General features: G+C 40.0%; 1 protein-coding gene across 1 annotated transcript; it reads right to left on the bottom strand.

Moving 5' to 3' along the window:
• Positions 1-11355: 11355 nt before the first annotated feature.
• On the bottom strand, positions 11356-12403 carry HYAL4 (hyaluronidase 4). The gene is given in 4 exon segments (XM_085306329.1): positions 11356-11609; positions 11612-11652; positions 11655-11728; positions 11730-12403. Coding segments are annotated over 4 exon segments (987 nt in total). The 3' UTR covers positions 11356-11411.
• Between the last annotated feature and the right edge of the window lie 6961 nt (positions 12404-19364).

The following is a 19364-nucleotide window of genomic DNA, read 5'->3' as shown; positions in this document are numbered from 1 at the left end:
TTCCTGCCAAGGTCTAGCCCCAGCCCCTAAGTAAATGCTCTAACCATGAGGCTCTTGTTCAGAAGAAGGTTGCCAGGTTTTCCTGCCTTGACTCACAGGGGTTCCCACGATGACGTGGTTAGTAAGTCAACACAGTTGCCTGAGCTCCTTCCTGTGGCTCCATATTGATAGTCGCTCCTTTGCCTTTCCCTGTGCACCTGCTGAAAGCACAAATCCTTCTCCTCTTTCCCAGAGCTGCCTCTATTGAGGGAAGAGAGCCCAACACATGAAGCTCACAGAGCTGTGTTCCCACTTCTCCTCATTTGACTTGCCTCCTAGTTCCTTCTCCCTGTCATCCTAAAGCCAGGTAAGGCTATAGCAGGTGCTTTGAGCAGAACTGTTAACCTCTACCCGGGCATTCGCTAGAACTGTCATTACCATATATTTTTTGCAATAATTCTACCAGAAAAGCTGAACTAGTGGCTGCATGTTATTTTTCAAATATCACCTTGAAGATTTTCCTACTGATTGGCAATTAGCCTCTTCTAAAATAGTCAGAGTCAAATTCCCAGCAGTTGTAAATCAGAGAAGTCTCACTGAAGGCTCTGATTTATTTTCCAAATGGTTTGAAAATTCAGCACAAGCCTTAAAGTGCCAATGTTATATATCAAACAGCTGGCTAAAACTCAGAAATATAACACATTTTCTATAAAGCTATTTGAAACTAGGTATTCCTTATGGATTAGATATAATAAATACAAGTGCTAGAAAGGATATTCTGAAGTTTTTTTAAATGCAATAAAGCCTGATTAATGTAAGTTTTAGGCATAACAGGTGAACTGTGGAAGCAAATTTTACKTTTTGAGCCATTGTTATCTTTTACAGATGTGTAACATTTACCACAATCAATAAAAAATCAGTTTTAGGAGTCCAGCAGTTTTTTTTGTGTGAAAGTTTGACAATTCTGTCACAGTCACTGGAAAGTTTCACCTACTTGTAGTGGGAGTTGATTGCATCCTCTGTGAAGCCCGATTCCCCAGCAGGTATGGATATCCTCTACGTGAAGGTTATGTAACAGTTACTACATTTTTGTTCCATTCCATTGTTCAGTTTTGTTTTTTGAAATATTCAACATTTTGCCACGCCAGGCAAGCATTCTAACAAAAACTGAAGACCCCGTAGCTGAATGGCCTTGGCATAATCAAGGAGCTAAAGGAAGATGAGAGAAGCTCTAGAAGCTGCATTTCCTCTGGTAGCAGATGAAGATGTCTTGGGGAACAAACACTGCCTGGACTTGTTTCATAACTTCTGATAAATCTAACATCGGGCTTGCTTCTAGCATCCATATGTTCTAGGAAACTTGTGTCAGCCTAATCATTCCGACTGCAATTTTTCCTATGCATCCTTCAGTTGCCTAACCATAAGGGATTTGGAGTTGAAGAACTTTGGGTGTACGTACCTTGTTTCTAGACATACAGCCATACTAAGTTTTCTCCATCTTCTCAGCAGTACTCTGCAAGTAAGTCACTGCTACTGAAGTCTATATTGTTTCAAGATAAGAATGTGATATATTTGATATAGAGCTGTGATATTTCATTTGACCAGCCAGACACTCTTATAATTATTTAGATAAAGGCAAGAACAGGCTGTAAATTACATCTTTTTATTTCACCTGAACTCCTTTAAGACATAACCAAAGCCTTTTCTGATTTTAATGGAATCAGATCCTTTTTTACATTTAGAATATAATAAATCAAAATGTAGAATATAGAAAGGGTAACAAAAYGTGTATTATTAATATAAAAGCAGTATGTTCAGAAAGCTGAAGAAAAGGATTTTACCATCTGTAGAAACACCCACTTCTTCTCTCCCAGGAGTTAAAAGTAAATCTTTTGTATTTATGTTGYCTTAACTGAATGGAAGTTAAGTTGATGTTGATTTTCTTTGCAGCAGAGGTGTAGTCTTTATTTCAGAAATCCAGTCTTTTTAAATAAGGATTTCACCCGAAATGCCTGGCTGCCAGCCCTCCTCCCACTCACACTGAGAAATAAGCCAGTTCCATTCACTTAGACTAGGAAAGTCTTCACCTTCCATASTGTGATCATTTCAGTGATCTGTGCCAGGAGATTTAGAAAAAGGCTACGCATTTACCTGCKTAAGAGCTCTGTGAGAGTTATCCAAAACTTCCCTTGCAATAGGAAAACTCAGAACTGCTAAAACACAGCCTGAAACAAATCTTCAGTGAATCTGTGCTCAAGCTTTTGCAGATCACAGCTGGTGAGAGCCATGTTTTCCACGGTCACATCTAAGGTGTCACTGCACAGTATACTTGCAAAAAAATACTTGCAGAAAACAAAGATTTCAGGGAGAGCTGATAACCTCCTACTGTCAAGAGTCACTGTTTCCCTGAAATGCTAGCAGAACGTAGATTCGGTGCCGCTGTTGAGACATACAGCTGTACTATCCTTGGAATGTCAGAGCTTTGACTTTCTATTCAGCAGGTTTACCTTTATTTCGTGGAGAGATATGGGCTGAACCGCAAAACTTGATCAAATAAGGATCTAAAATACGGTGTTTTAACAGAATGAAGGTGTCAAATACTATACAAAGAAAGAACTTGAATATGAATTTCATGTTGTATTTGTTACCAGCAGATTATCAGCTTCTCTCCATATTCTATTTTTCCTTTCCCACTCTTTCAAAACAGTCCAAGCAAAAGAATGACCAAAAGAATAAAAAGAACAGAAGTTCATAACAACAGTAAATATCTCACCTTAAGCTACTAAGGAAGACACACATGGATGAAGTTTCATATTTTAGGGGATTCTGTGTGGTGCACCAGGCTGTGAAAACTGCAAGCAACCTCATTAACTAAGCTCACATAGCAGGGGAAAGCCACAGGGGCTCTAAATCTGCTAAAGCTTTGAATCTTTTTCTTATTTGATTTTAGCTGCACCTGGGAACACAGCAGAAATTCAGCTACTAATAAAACAGCAACTTTTGGTTTCAAGACAAATTAAGATTTAACTGTAATTCTGTAATTTGCTGAAAATGGCTTACCTCAGACCTGTGCTCCACTGGAACACAAGGTGGAARTACATGCAAAAAGATGCAAGAGCTCTATAATTTGCTCTAATATCCTCATTACAATAATRGTTGTGATTAAATTATTCAATGTAAGTATAAAATAATCTGTCATAATTGAGAGCAGTACTAAGGCTCAGATGAAAAGTTATGCTTTAATTTCCTCTACATGAAAATAATAATAATAAAAACAAACATCTAACTCATTAATGGTACTTAGGAGCCCTACTCCCATCAATTTCAATGCAGAATACAATTAAAAATGAATATGTAACACAATCTGCACAGTGTTTAAAATGCTTTATTTAATAGTGTTATTGCTGTGAGAGAGTTATGCACCTGAATTAAGCAAAGGCAAATTTATTTGGCACTCAGCTGTCAGAYTGATATGCAGCAAAGCCCCAGTCAAAAGACAGTTACCTGGGATTAACATCAACATCCAAACATCTGGAACTGGTTGAACTATAAACAAAAATCTCGATCTGTAAGATGAAGTAGTAATCATGAGCAAGAAGGTATAGCAGTACTGCTCAGCTGCCTTCAGGCTAATAGGAGGAAAATAGTGTAGTACAGAATAAGTTAGGATGGTTCAGACAAGGACTTCTACATCTGGTCAGAATTTCTGATTTAATTTGAAATACTAACTTAACCTTGCTGCTATCTGGATTTGTTCCTTGTAACTGGCTACACATGCAGATGGGGTTTGCCTGATTGGATCTAGCTGAAGGAACAAGGCCATGATTTTTACAGACACTTCACAATATGATAGTAACCACATGCCAGCTTCAAACATCTGCCCTTTGCCAGCATGAGAGAAGCAAAATCAGAAGATATCTTTACCAACATAAAGCCTGTGGGAAATGTGGGACAACATGTCAGTGCTACATAATGCTACAAATGGAGGTTCCAAATTAACTGAAATTCAAAATTAGCAGCAGATTTTCCATTTCAAAGTGCCTCATAGAAAAGACTAGGACTAGGAGGGTCATCAGCAGATGATAATGTCAGAGCAGTTTTCTGTACATCCTGTTCTCAATTAAAACTACAAATCTATTTCAATAACGTTACTTATCTCTGCTCAGAGACTAAATGCATAGAAAATGGTACACTGTCTCAATAATTAGTGAGATACATGGATATTTTTAGCTGACTCTTAGCTGATTGTTAGTCTTTTGGCTACATGAAAGAATATTTAAGGTTATTCTCATGCCCTATACCAATAAATATTGTTAGATACCAAATCATGTGTATTTATTGTTCATTTTGTTTATTTTACTGGTTATTTTAATACACTGGTTATTTAAATGCTTAGTAGCTTATCACAACCTTTAACAACTCAGATAGCAAAGAGAAGAGGTATTTTTAGATAGGCTATGCAAGCCTTTTCAAAACTTGTTTCTGTTTATAGTGCATGTTTTCCTCCATSTGTGCTATTTTAGGAGTATTCTAGCATGGAAGAGATGCCCTAGGAAGTCTCCAGAAGCCTTGCAGTGCCCTTCCCTGGGAGGTTCCCCAGCTCGATGCCTTTTCCCATTGACTGCAGAGGGCTTTAGGTCAGTGCATCAAAGCATTAACTAAAATATTTCTGTGTTTTTCTGCTTTGTTCTGATTTTTAATTCCGTAGATGCTTATTTTCATGTGATATTACAGAAGAATGTTTAACTTCACAAACCATAACAAAGAATCAAAACTTATAGTATAATCAGAGAGAGTGTGTTTWCATGTATTATCCTTAAAAGCTTGAATTCTCATGAATAAGGAGAGATTAGTCAGTTTTTTCATTACCATTTAGTGAGTATAATAACATAAATTGAGCTCTAATCCTGTGCAGGGAAATAAACTTAGCAGTAGATTAATTTGTTCCACTGTCAGCTTTGTTATGACACGCTGCATTACTTTCTACATGCTACATACATAAGATAGTTTTAACCATGCAGCTCTTAAGCACTAAGGCACAAGTTCTCGGACCTCTTTAGGTGCCTAACTCTACTAAAATCTATAAAATATTTTATGCACCATAACACTGAGTTTTTGCATGGCTAACTCCTAAGAGAATTGACACCRGAACAAAACCCACAGTCCAAAGTCTGTGTTAGCTCCTCTAAAGGACGTGCTATGAGAGATAGAGCTCTAAGAGATTTAGAAATCACAATACATAAGCTGAGGACTGTGAAAAAACACAGCCAATAGATAAACAAGAAGAGAAAAAAAAATCAAAAAGGTATAAGACTGAAACTCCTTACAGGAGAACAGAGGGAGGTAGTTTGATTTTAGAGCTGCAGCTGATACAAATTTATACCAGATCTCACATAACCTTCATCTCTGGCCTCAAAAGGGGAAGGATGCTAGCAGAAAAGTCCGAAAGATCGCSTAGATCAGTCTTTCTCATGAGAAAAGCCTGCATGTGTGTAGGGTAACCTCCTAGGCTGTTCAGCAAGTATCTCATTACTGTGCCGTTGTGCAGATGATGACTAGCACACTGCGGATTTCTGCTATTTTCCTGTCCTCACAATCAGACCTGCCAATCTGTTTAGAGAGAGAAAGAAAGACTGAAATCTGATACATATTTCTGAAATATTTCAAAGCCCAGTYTTGTTGTACTAGTCTGTACTTAGTTTGTTGCCTACCCGGACTGTAATAAGTAAGAATTATGCTTCTTAATTTAACTCRCATTTGAAGGTCTTCCTCTGAATGCAGACTAGCAGGATGACACTTGAAAATTGTTTTTAATCATTAGAGAAAAAAAMCCTCTCTCAATGGAAGGAAGCAATATCTGGTGCCTATTTTGTACTTTGATATAACGGTAGTGTATCTGTATCTAAAGGGGAAGTGTGTCTCAGATCCAAACCAAGGCTTATGTACCTGGCTTGGACAGGCAGTAGGTTATAGGTCCCTCTGACCAAAATTATCATCTTTATAACTGATGTGCAACTTATGTCAGGAACAGATAAATCCCACCACACCTGAAGTCATCCTCAGGAGGYGCCCTCCCTTTCTCACTCCCTCCAAACAGGTTCGCTTTCACTTAATCATCTCAGTTCAGTGGATAAATTGCGTGGGAAAAATTGGGCCTGGGTCCCTRGATCTGTGTTTGGATATCAAGAAATACTGTAGCGTTTATACAGGATATAATAGGCAGGTTAACATATAACAGGCAGTTGCTATGCTTTAACATATWTGTGGAAGAATTTGAAACTTGTTATACAAACCAGGGAGTCTCTTTAGTTGTTATAAGCAGTAACAGTGTGGCCTTAACTAAGGTAGCAAGAAGAGTCAAAACTAACACCTAATCAAATGCTACTCACAAAACATTAGCATACCTTTTGTAACCCATTAGTATGTACTTCAGTTCCACAGCACAGCAAGYTGAATATGAAAATGAATCATTTTGACACCTTTCCTTCAAAAATTACAYCACAGTCAGCAGTCTGATTTTAATAAATTGCATGTTTCTGACAGAAAGTTGTTCCACTAAAAATTTTTCAACTAGAATATCTCTACTTTTTCCTCAATACCAAGAAAGTTCTTTAGAAAAATTTTAACGGTTTTCCTGTATCTATTTTTTGAAATAAATAGTCCGAATTTCATTTGTTTTTTTTTTTTCTTTCTTTTTAAGAGTGGTTCTAAACTCAATTTATTTCTTATTGATTGTCTGAAGTGACACAGTGTCCTTCAACCTAAATGGAATTTAAAATATTTCTATATACAGAGGACTTCTGTCAAAAAAGTAATGAAAGTTTTTCTCATTTGACTCCAAGAACTCTGTTAAGATAGTACTTGTTCACCTTACAATCATTCATCTAACATATTTATTTTGACAGTAACTCATTGAGGTTGAATATGAAGATAATAGCATGTGTTTGAGGAATGAAAAGCTGTTAAGAGGTGCAAAATCACAAAGATGTAAGGCTGGTAAGATCGTTAATGTTTTGGGCAGAGTTAGAAAATATATTTCAAATGTTTCCTTAGGTGAAATAGAAAAAGCAGGGAGTTGAATTTAGGTCTCATAGGGCACTTATTTGATAAAGAATTAGTCTCTTCTTTATCTAGCCAGAGATGCTAATAGAAAGATATAATTTATTGCATATGCAGATTATATTTACATATACATATATGTATATTATATATATATATATWGGTAATAACCAAATACCTTATAATTGTCTTATGCAAGTAAATTCTACTTCAAGAATACATAACCCTTGGGAAGCTGGAAAGCTGGAAGTTCACAGAGTGCCTTGGAGACAGGCCAAGTAAGCTTCCTGCTCTTAATCACCTACAGAAGAGCATTCTTCTGGTGTTGACTAGAAGGAGAGCCTTGGTCGTATTTTCTACCCTCTCCAAAGGACTGCTCTTACAATGGCATTTGGGACATACATAGGACTCTTATTGAAGATGATAAACCTGCCTGATCCTGACTAGTTGCATCTCTGATTGCCAAGGGGTGCTTTCATTAGCATTATGTTTAAAAGACATTGTAGTATTGTTGGTCTTTGGTTGTGGGATTAGTATGCCTTCCCTTTCTTGGTTAATATCCTAATCACTAGAGTACTTCTTGTCTTTTGTCTTCCCTGTCACCTGACTCTTGTGGTCCTTTCTGCCTGRTGGGGTACTCAAAATACGAACACCTCCAGCATGACAGATGCAAAAGTGAAAAAATGGGCTTGAATCCACCTGAACGGAAAAGGAACTAGATCCCCTCACCCTTGGCCTTGCTTTCTGGGAGAGAGCTCTATMCAATAAGAAATCCCACAAGAGGTAGCTATGGATAGCCTGTCTTTCTCTTTTTAATAAGGAAAACGGTGAACCCCACGCTTTTTTTTCCACTCATTGTCATGGTAGATATCTTGTGGACATAAAACTGGCCTCTAGTACCTCTATGCAGTCTAATCTCAGAAGATGGGCTATATGTCCAGACATATTCCTGTGACCTGTATTTCCTGTTAAATAATTCTGAATGAGGCAGGTCCTTTTTCAGAGTATGTGTYTTTGACTCAGCCTTCAAGGTGCCCCATTCTCCTCATACATTATGTAAAGAGCCTCGGGCCATTAGCTGCAGATTTTGAATTACAAAATCTAGGTCCACACCACACCATGTTAGGCACCTTCAGCCACCAGCTGGATATCACATGAGCCTTTTTGAAAGATCCACTCCACCATTCCTCTTAATCAGCCCTTTGATTAAGCAGCCATTAGAACATGCTAATCAAAGACAAAGAAATCAGGCTGATCACTGCAAACCTYCTGCATAATATAGACTATGTAGAGACCCAGGGATATTCATCAGCTGCTTTAGGTTCCATGCAGCCAGTTCTTTCATAACCCTGATYTGACATTATTTCTAGATCTTTGATTGATGCTTCTACTTCCATAGTAAATCCTTGGTCCTCTGATACTTCTATCCTGAAGTTCTTAGGATTCAAATGTAAATATGTCTGGGCTTTCCAGGTTCTTCATACACATCATCCATGATGTGTATGATCTTTGCCTTGACAAAGATGCCTACTGCACACTTCAGAAGCTGTTGTTACATTGATAGTGCAGGGCCACTACAATACAAGGATCAAGGAACTGCTGCACTTCTGTGCAGTTGCTCTGTAAAAATTAGAGGAGAAAATTTGCTGATGTGAAACTAACCACTCTATTTTTTTTCCCCTTTTTCTACCTGAAAAAAGTACACTATACAAGCATCCCTCATTAATGTTGATTGAATTCATTCAAGGTGACTTAACTTTGACTAATTTGAAGGGTTATTAGAAGGTTTTATATAGAAAATATACCTCAGTAAAGAAGTGCAAATATTTGCAAAGGTCTTTCACAACTTGTATTTCCCAGAAAACACTGCAGCCTGGAGATCCAGAAAGAAGCCATGAGGCATGCTGGAAATACAGGTCATGACAGCATSATAGCGTGGCAAGAGTGTGGGAGTCAAGACCTGATGGAGGTGCTCCAGTGGCTTGACACAGCTGGAAAGGAGCTCAGCCCTCCTAGTCACATTGACTCTGAGCTCCAGGATRTATTGGAGCCTCAGAAATCAGCCTTTGAATTTAATGTGGCCAGGTCTGGTACCACATAATCCAAAGTCCTTCCAACTGATCTCAACAGMCTGCTTCATCTGACATGCATTTCACAGCCCTTCTAAAGCAAGGGCTTRTTATGTGGCATTCCTTCAGAGTGCATTTTCTTTTCTTACCTTTCCCTAAAAACTATTTTTTATTTTAGCTTGAGTTTGCTTTCTGGGGTACAAAGATAATGAAATATAGGTTGATCTTTGCAAATTTAGGTACAGCCTCAGATTCTGATAATAAGCAAGTTACAAACACTGGGAAAAGAATGCATTTTAATTATCTTTGATGAAAATTTAAATATAATTATCCGATATCTCAGCATTTACTGGGAGCAACTAAAATCTTTTTATTAAAATGAAATTTTAGCATGAATATTCCCAAAATCATTCCATGAGTTTATATCTTATTGATAAGGGGAAGGAAAGAGCTACTTTCTAATGCCAATCAATCATGTTCCAGTCCCATTCAAATCCGAAAACTGTGATTCTGATGGCCTGCAGTGTCCTTGCTGCTTTCAGTAGGAGCTCACTTAAGTTCTTATACAAACCCTTAAAAAGTTATTGTGAATAGGTACAAATTATAGGAAGGAGAAAGCTGGCATTGTGCAGCCTTTAATGAAAGAGAATGCAACAGTTTGGGAATCTTAAGAATTTCAGTTTRAATTTTCATGCTCTTTCTATATTTATGTCATTAGAGATGTCTTTCATTATACCTTTTCCTCATATCATAACTTTTAAGGGGAGGTTATTTGGAGCTTGAGTGGTTTTCTCTAATTGGAACAGTGATTATGTATCTGTAACAAATGATGTATAAACACGACATTTACRTTGAAGGTGAAAGGTCATTGGTATGCAAGTGACTCCCTGGTCACCATCATAGATGATGACTGCAGGCCACATCACATGAAGAATCAAAGTAGAAAAATTGTACAGCAATTGATTGCCTAGAGGGGAAAGAGGTGGAAACCATTTGGGCATAAAACAGTAGAGATGCACACAGCCTCTAGCTGTCCTTAACAGGACAGCTGTTAGATAGATGTCTATCTTACATCTACTCTCTTCTTACAAAGCTAAAAGGTAAGCTAGATAAAACCACTGAAACAAATGTCTACACCTCCTTCAATGCTGACCAGGAGCTATCATCRCAAATTACTCAACAGCTTTGCAATGTCCTACCCTCTGAATGAATCAGARCTGTCTTCATTCTGAGTGATGTGCACCATTCAGAGTTAGGTCAAGAAAGATGTCAGGTTTTGGAAAGAAAACTCTCTAGCACAGACCTAAAGCCCTAAGAAAAATTGATATAGACAGCCAGAGGTGCAATAAGCCCTAAGAACGCTCATGAGGCCATTGCATTCAGATAACTTTTCTGTAATCTCTGTGTTTTGTCAGGAGGTAAACTGGATTGTTTCCAGAGTGGCCCCCTGTCGCACAAGGTAAATTAATAATCTAATGAGTGTGTGACCACAGAATAAATATAAATGTTTGGGTACATTCATCTACCCCAACCCCACTCAGATCAAGTAAAGGTGTTGCTTGTGCTGGGATCTTCTCCGACTTCCTTCTCCTCTGCAACTTCCAACATGCGCATTGCTTCAMGAGGCACAAATAGGCCCAAAGGCAGGTCTTCAGCCAAGAACAGGAACATGCCTTCAAGCTGGAGGGAAATGCAGCCACTTACTAGATTGTGTAGAAAATGATAGCAATGCTGGGGAAGGAGTAGGATCTAAGAGAGGGAACTAACACTCCTCCCCGCACAAGGCACTGGCTTTGGACTGTGTACCTCAGCTGCAAGGCTGAATACAGCCTTTATAAAGTGAATACAGCTCATTCTCTGAACTATAAAATACAGAATTTGAGACCTATTGGTAATCATTCTCTGCAGGGGTGAACTAAGTCAGGGTTGTGATAGAAAAAATAAGCTGTTTTTTGAAAAGCATATTCCTCATTTCAATTTCCCATTCTGATGTGACACCAAACAAGTTGCCAACATATCTGCCTCAGTTTCCCTTCTATAAAAGGGTAAGCTATCTGGGGATTAGTTAGTAAAAGCATACCTGAGCAGAAGAAAACACATCAKGGAGGATTAATGTATTAACCATCTCCGGTGTACTRAATCCAACAGCTGAAATCCTTTTAATCCCTTCAAATGTATGTTTGAACACCGCACAGTGATGAACTGAAGCAAAAATCTACGTATTTGAGACCTKAATTTTCCTTCAGAACATTGAGCTCTTTAAAGCATGTGGACAATTAACATGAATCAGCAGAGCTGGCCCAATTAGGAGTGTTCCCATCCCAAAGCACCATCTGCAAGAGTGGTTAAAGCATTAATGCAGCCCACATTGTTCCAGCAATAGYTTACCATAGACAGAAATAATAAAGATTCATCTCTAAAACCTAGTCAAGTGTATACAAATGCAGACAAAGCATAATCTTGAGACGTCACGGAGGAAATCCTTATGGATTTCCTTATGGATTCACTCTAAACTGACAAAAGTGTAAAATGTTTTGATTTTTCTAAGGGATTTCTTAATGCCAGTGGAAGGATACAGGGCTGCACTGCTATTCCAGAGCCAGGAAAGTTCATTGTTCCTCTAAACTTTTGGGGCAGGAACCTCTGTAGTTCTGATCATGGAAATTGTAACTGTGACAGTCGGGGTATAAATAGTATTCCCACAGGCCCTTTGGTCTGCTTTTCATTCCTAATGCAATTGTTTCCTTCATAAAAGCTTTTGCACTTTCTTCAAAGGAAAGTATGGCTAAATGCTCAACATCATTTGCTGAAATATTCCCTTGCAATTCAGAAATAAGTTTCCTGGACTTTCTTCTGTAAACATCTTTCATGTCCCAGTTGTGAGCCCACCGAGGCCTCCAGTACTGCCAGTTTATGACAGCTAATCCACTGAAGTCCTTAGCAGGGATGTAATGGTTTATGTCATGGCCAGCTTTTTCCAGATGAGTTTGCAAACTGAAGTTCTGGAGTAGGCTGCMATTAGCAGGGATTTCCTGTGATGTGTACCAAGGATAATAGCCAAAACTATTAAAATAAAATATGGTCATATTCTGCCCTCTTGCTTTAGCTGATGGGCTTCCAATTGTATGGAACATTTTCAGGTTCAGTATTACGTTGTGTCTCAGGGAGCACAGGTCTGTCGGTGCATTCCAGGCAGCTCTAAAAGGCTTTCTCTGGAAAACTGATGGTTGGGCTGGTTTCAGAGTAAGAGAAGTCTGGATGAATGTTATGCACAGCCATGTTGTGAGTTGAAACATGGGAATGATGCGTAATAATACCCATTTTCAGGCAGTATTCTCAGGATGTAAGAGACTGCAGTAGATGGATCACCTAGACTGTCTGTAGAGCATAAGAGAAGAGGTATTACTGCTTATTCCACATGCAGCTAAATGAAAATGTATCAAGCATTTCTAAGGTATCACTGTCTTGCAGAAGCACTAGAGAAACAACATGGCCACAACCTAATCCAAACAGAGGGGGCAGTTTCTCAGCTGTAGTAAACCTGTGTAGGTCTGTGGAGTGTAACTGTAGAAATTAGCAGCAGCTGCTGGTCTTGCCAATTCAAATCCTCCTGAAATCACTGAGGATGTTRCCATCACTTCAGTGGGCCCCAGGGTGTCTTAGTAGCCGTGGCTGCTGTGGCTGAAAAAATCRATGAAGAAATGGTTACCTTATTCCCCCATATCTCTCAATAATAACAGAGATAACTGTCAAATAAAACCTTAGATTTTATCACCMTCTTCATAGCTTTGTGAACCTGCCTGACCTGTCTAGTACCGTGCCAGCTAGAGATGCTCCAAATGCCTCTAAACAAGCACATATATTTCACTGTCATTGTGCAGCACCATAAAGGGATACAAGATCAGACCCCTGACAGCAATAAACCAGATCTATGAAAGGCTGCTCTGAACTATTTATTAGCCTGGCTGCATTATCACATTGAACTAGCACTCATAGTGTTTTGCACAGCACTGCATTGTGCAATGTGGACTTTATGCYACTGCTTGTGGCCACTGGTACAAGCAGAATCATTAGTTACACCAATGTAACGCACCAAGCCACTAAAAGCTTACACTGTTTGCTATGTCTGTACTATGCACATGCGTGTGTGCATGTGTGTGTGTGTGTATATATATATATGTGTGTGTGTGTRTATATATATACATGTATATATGTTAAACAGCTATAGTGTCATTGCCAGTGCCCATCCTTTGCCCACATAATACATCATCTCTATCATAAATACATGCCCCTTGTACAATGCTAATACCCCCCTCTCCATTCGAGTAGCACTATCTCAGCCTCCTTTACTTTGCTCACTCATCACTATGGAAGTTACCTACTCAGCGTTACCCACACCCATTCCCGAGCTCCTGTCCCATTCAGAGCCCTAGGGAAATCCTACGTAACAGTACAACCATCGGTGAGTATCATGGATTTGTACTCTTCTGAGTCCTACTTCTTTTCCTTCTTCCTCAATCTTACCCTGCTGTTTCCCTCTCCTGGGACTGTCAGCTGCTGGAGGTAAGGATCATTTGTCTCATTTGRGCAGCCAGATTGGTTCGTAAGTGAATGGGAATAACAGTTGTATTCCTCCAGGGTATCTAGGATATTCTTTCTTTATGTCAAAAAAAGAACATCAATTAGGTGAGATCCATTTTCCTGTTGTATTTTTATGACGCCCTCTCTCCATCTCTTTGCTATTTTAGGACCTAATTTTGAGCACCTGTGGCAAAACCGTCAACATCCAAGGTAGTGACCCCAGGCATTTTTAATGATCTGTAGATAATACAAGTCATCTGAYGGTTTGAGACACTAAATTGGTTTGATGTGTCCTAAATATGCTAGTTTCTTCTAYTGATTACAAAGACACTCCATTGCATRTGCAGTRTAGACATGCAGAACTCAAAATTTCRTCAGTAGAAATCTCACCCCTAGAGGCTTACAATATTGTGCATTTAGTGAAGAGTAGTCCCAGATTTTCAAAACCACCGCCAGCAAATTAGATGCCTGACCCCTATGAAAAGGCAAAGGGAGTAGCACACCTAATTTGCATTAACATGCCTTTTGGGAAGGGGGTTTAATGAAAATTAGCTTAATTTTCTCAATGTCTCTCAGAAAGARTATACCATGCTGAGAAACTAAACTCAGCAGAGCCACTCAGGGCTTCTCAGAATTATAARCCAAAATGAATTTTGTCACTAAAAGCATGTACAGTCCAAGCTGGAGGAAGGTGGGCTTGCTCTTGCAAGGGGGCAAATACCCAAGGACCAGCTTGAGCGAGTCAGGCTTGCTGTGCTGTCACCGCAGGAGTGATGGAGCAAATGAAGGGGGCTTTGTGCCAGCACCAGCCACAGTGCCTCTTGCTCCAGCCTCTCCCTCGGATCAGCAAGAGCCTTTTGCTTTTCCAGGAAGGAGCAGGGAGGCTATAGCTGGGGTCTCCAGCTGCTCGCTGCCTGTTGCACTGCTCTGTTTTCCTCAAAGGAGCTCTGAAATGCAGTTAGGCTGGCAGATCCCCAAGCAGACTCCCCATGCCTGCCAGCAGACAGCCCCTGTGCTGTGTCTATCTGGCTGTGCACAACTCTCCCATTCACAGAGAACTGGAGTTGTAAGGAAATCCTACCAGAGGGCAGCAAATCCCTACAATTACTCTTCAAAAGTGCCGATGTGCTCTGTTTTTCAGTTCCCTCAGTGCCGCTGTCCGGCAACTCTCCTCCCAGGCTTGCCACAAGCTGGGTGGCTAATGTGTCCCCGAGCAGGGCTGAGCACAGCCCTTGGGGCATTTGCCCGAGGATTTGGGGAGGGTTTCCCACGCAGCACCCGGGCGCATTGATTCTCACCAGCAGCAGCGTGCGGGCGGCCGGCTTGCATGGTGCCGGGGCTCCCGGGGCAGCGCAGCYGGGGCTACCAGCACTGGCACTGAGGTTTACTGGCTCCTGATTTTATTCCCTGTGGYGCATTTTGCCATCATACACATTTTAGCCAGGAGCAAGCTCTGTGGGCGCTTGCATGTGGCAAGCTGAGAGGAAGCCCTGTGCCCAKGCTCTGCTCAGGGTGGTTGCCTTCACCCACACTTCCTACAGCTGATTCCAGCTGTGCAGCAGGACAGTGCACACTAGGAACTTCTCTTTCCCTTTCTGCTAGGTATTTMTCTCAATTATGTCTATTATAATTGCCAGAACCCAGGATGAATGTATCCAATTAGACTCCTTCTGCTAATTATGGTTGTTCTGTGAACCAAGGCAGCGCCGAGGCAGCCGCCTTGGTGCCCAGCTGACAGCCAAAATACTGAGTGGGCAGCAATTCCCAATAGACAGGAGCAAGTGGCGACCTTATGTCATTGGTAGACAGCAAACAGCTCTAGCTAGGCCTGAGCAAAACCAGCTTAAAACATAYAGCTCAAGCTTGAATAGGCACAGAGGATGTTACTTGTACTAAATCACAGGATCGTGCAGAAAAATAGCCAACTAAATGATAAAGGAAAGGCTAAGCATTGATCAGATCATATAAGCCATGTTCTCTACCCCAGTTAATCTATGGCTGAGAAACCTTATTTCAAAACCTTAACATATATCTTGTAACAGAACTCTATTCCAGTGATGTTACTTTAGTCATTCAAAAGATTAGAAAAGTTACAAATGGTGAATAAAGACAGTGAGRTTTCTTTTTTCTTTCCTTTCCAGTTAACACTGTAACAACAATATGACATTGACTCAGCATAAGCTGATGAGTTTAAAACAGGCTGTCTCAGCAGGCCAGCCAGCTACCAAACACCTTTATCAGAGGTGTGTGGCTTTATTAAAACATGAATTCTCACACTCACAGAGATCCAGTAAAATCTCTGGATGTTTACAGAGTTATCATTTTGTTGTCTTTTTATCTGCAAAGCTGATACCCTCAGAAATCTCATGAGCTGGAACAAATTTTGTCTGGTTAAAGTCACAGCATCAGAAGCGACTCTTRCTTTCAGTGACAAATCTGGATGTGGAGGCAACATGCTCAGAGGCTCTGCAGATGCACAGAGCCCGGAGACAGAGAAGATCACCCTGAGAGCCGTTCGCCGCAGCCTGGGGGAGGACAGTGTGGGAGSAGGCTTCGCTGCCATCCCCTGCCTTCCTTCCTTTGTGTGGGTGGGGGCACGTTAGACCAACGTATCCTTTAGCTAGAGGCCTGGGAGAGATGCTGTGGAGTATCTCTGTTAAGTTATTATAATTAAGGGGCTGAATAATGAGCAACAAAAATGAAGCAGGACCTCACCTAACATGATCTGACCATGACTCAGTGACAATGAGGGCTGATTATAGCTGAAATTCAAATCCTTTCAGTAAAATATTCCCAGTCAAGATACTAGGAGCGTTAAGCAGCATGAGCTGCCATATAACATTTGATAGTGTTTCAAATCTAGTGCAGAGCACTCTTAAAATGCTACAGATTGAAGTGTGACTCTATTGCAGTACAGCTATTTCCTATAGTACTTGTGAGCAATAAGCTGAATAAAGATTCAAAGGCTGTAATTCAACATTTTAACTTACCTATGACATGTTGGGAGGCAGGTACTGATAGCAATTTTGCAGTAAAATTGAACCTCCTGTGACAAAGATTGGGACTGCTAGACAGAGGTGAGGAGATTTTGGCAAATGAYATACAGGCCGGCGTAGTTTTCCTCAGGACAGTAAGCTGGTCTCTATCGTATCAGTGCCTTTTGATGCCATAGTTTCCCGGTGTCAATGTGAGAGCACTTGCATTATGGTGGCCAGCTGGATAGCTGGACTCCTGAGTAAAAAAAAGTAAAAAAGATTGATCAAGTACCCTCATGGCAAATACAGCTCCTCCTCTACCATATGCTGCATAGGTCTCTCTCATCTGTAGACAACTACATCTGACAGTGGTCCAGACAGGGAGATTAAATCTATACTTAGCCTTAGCAAAAAGGGAACTAGTTTAATGGATTCATTTAATATCTCATAGAATCATCCATAAAGTCAGTCTTTATGCTTAGCTTTGTACTTCCATGATGCTATTGATGCTAGTGACTGTACTAATGTCTGGTATATACTGAAACAGAGCTTCCTTGGCCTGTGTCTAGCTTTGAAAAGCTCTCAGTGCTCAATTCCACAACCTTCCCCCTGTTTTAAATCCCAAAGATTTTGCAGTAGATCTCTTTTCCAGARAGATGTTTTATTTTTGACTTTTATACTATAGAATCAGCATAACGGCATGGCATAGCATGAGTAGTTTGTGTTGCCCTCATATGAGAGTGTATTAGAAAGTTATAAGGAGTTACACCACATGTAAAGCAAGGAGATTCACATTCCAGGGTTATACCAGCAGCATATCATGTAGTCTGTGTTCAGGAGCTGGCTTGAACTCTGAGTCCCAGGATGTCAAGGTTTCCTGTGACATTACTGGCTGTTCATTTATTGGGAGTTCAAAATAACCACACTACGAAGAGCCAAGTTGGGGAGATGTGCTTAGAGGACCACCGCACAGCATAACCAGCCACCTGGCTTAGGCTATGTGCAAAAAACAAGTGTGGGCCCATTTTAAGACATGAAAACTCCTTGGGCTTTCCCTCTCCAGAGGGCTTCACAGCTATCCTGGGCATCTAGTGTGTCCACACAATGTGGATGAAGGGCATTTTTGGACCAGGAATAGGCCTCATGGAATGTAATTACTATTCTCTTTCCTGCATTTCTGCAGCTTAAGAAACTTAAGAAAAGTTCAAATACCAACAAATTAGTACTAACTTGATATTATTCTTCATAGCATGTTAAATTGTGTTGAAATGATTCTCTTAAGAAATAATTTTACTCTCTGTCCATTTTTCTGCTCCAGTTGTATGGTAAATCCCAAATGAAAAAGCAAATAAATGATATTTAATGTTCTGAGCATATTCTTTTCACAGAAATTAAACAGAAGGTTAGCCCTGGCCAGTAGGAAGGGGTTGACTCTCTCCCACTAACTTTCCAGTGAGTCCAACAGAGTTACTTTGTACTTGCACTAGGATAAGATTAGCTCCCCCAGTGTCTGCAGAACAAACTCCTACACACAAACTGGAATGATTACAGCTTGCACCCAGCATCAGTATGTTCGGGTGACGTTCCTTTCTTCCTCCTCCAACAGAATAACTGTAATGCAACCACAACAACACAAAAAGGCATTTGATTTTTTTTTCCCTAACCAACAGAATATCACGTTAGAGCTAAATGTTATTGTTGGAGGAAATACAACARTTCAGTGTTGTCAGTCTAAGGGATTATTGCAATTATTTTAAGCTGGAACTCATGTAAACCTCTGTAAGCCTCATGTATGGATTGGATTCTAGCAGGAGGCTTTGAACAAATTTAGCAATCCTCACTCAGTGGCAATGCTCTCAGGCAGCCTCTCCACGCAGCTTCCATCATATGACCTGCTGTTTCACTGTAAGCACAGAGAGGATAGTTTAAGGAACTGCTGCTGACCATCCTTGCAGCAGTGGTGGTGCTAGAAACTAATTGATTAGTGCCAGCCCAAAAGGAAAAATTTGAGGATAAACAAAGCAAATATGAATAGTTCGTATCTGCTTTTCAGCTAGTGCAAATCAAAAATGATGTATTATCTTAAATCAGATGAAGTTGGGCCCTTTTAAGAGTGGAAGAATCATAAAAAACATTAAAATAAGAGATTACATTCAGAAAAATCAAGAGCCCTCTGTCCAAAGTGAGTGGGGAACTCCACAACTCAAATTAGTTCCTTTACTGAAATCAGACCAATTTATTATCAGGTCATGATTCTAYTACACTCAGTGTGGGATGTGAGAGCTAGGAGACCCTTCTGAGTATTGCTGCTGAAGAATGAATGTAACTTCAGTACTTACTCATTCCCATTCCTTTCCAATAAAGATGCATCAATACCTAAATTTTCACAGACAAGCAGAGTTTGTCTTATTTATCCATTCTCTTAGGTTTGAAATGTTTGTGATTAGTCCAAAGTGCATAAAACAAAGCTTCATGCTGAAATTTAAGAAAAGAACACTTGTCCATAGAGATCTCCAAAGGACTTCAGTTCACACTTGTGCAAATTAACTTCATGCAGTCAGCATCATTTACCATCATAAGGTTGAAGGACTTAGACACTATATCAACCATTGAGTGAAACCGTTGTGCACTACTTAAATTCACAAAGCTTGAAAAAGCACCTTTGAAAGACCTGTGAAGTGGCCTTGCTTCCATCCTGTTC

Source organism: Rhea americana, unplaced genomic scaffold, assembly GCF_003343005.1.
Source record: "Rhea americana isolate MKP2758 unplaced genomic scaffold, rheAme1 scaffold_238, whole genome shotgun sequence".
Taxonomy (NCBI): Eukaryota; Metazoa; Chordata; class Aves; order Rheiformes; family Rheidae; genus Rhea; species Rhea americana.
The sequence above is the reverse complement of the archived record's forward strand: the minus strand, read 5'-3'. Positions and strand labels throughout refer to the sequence as shown.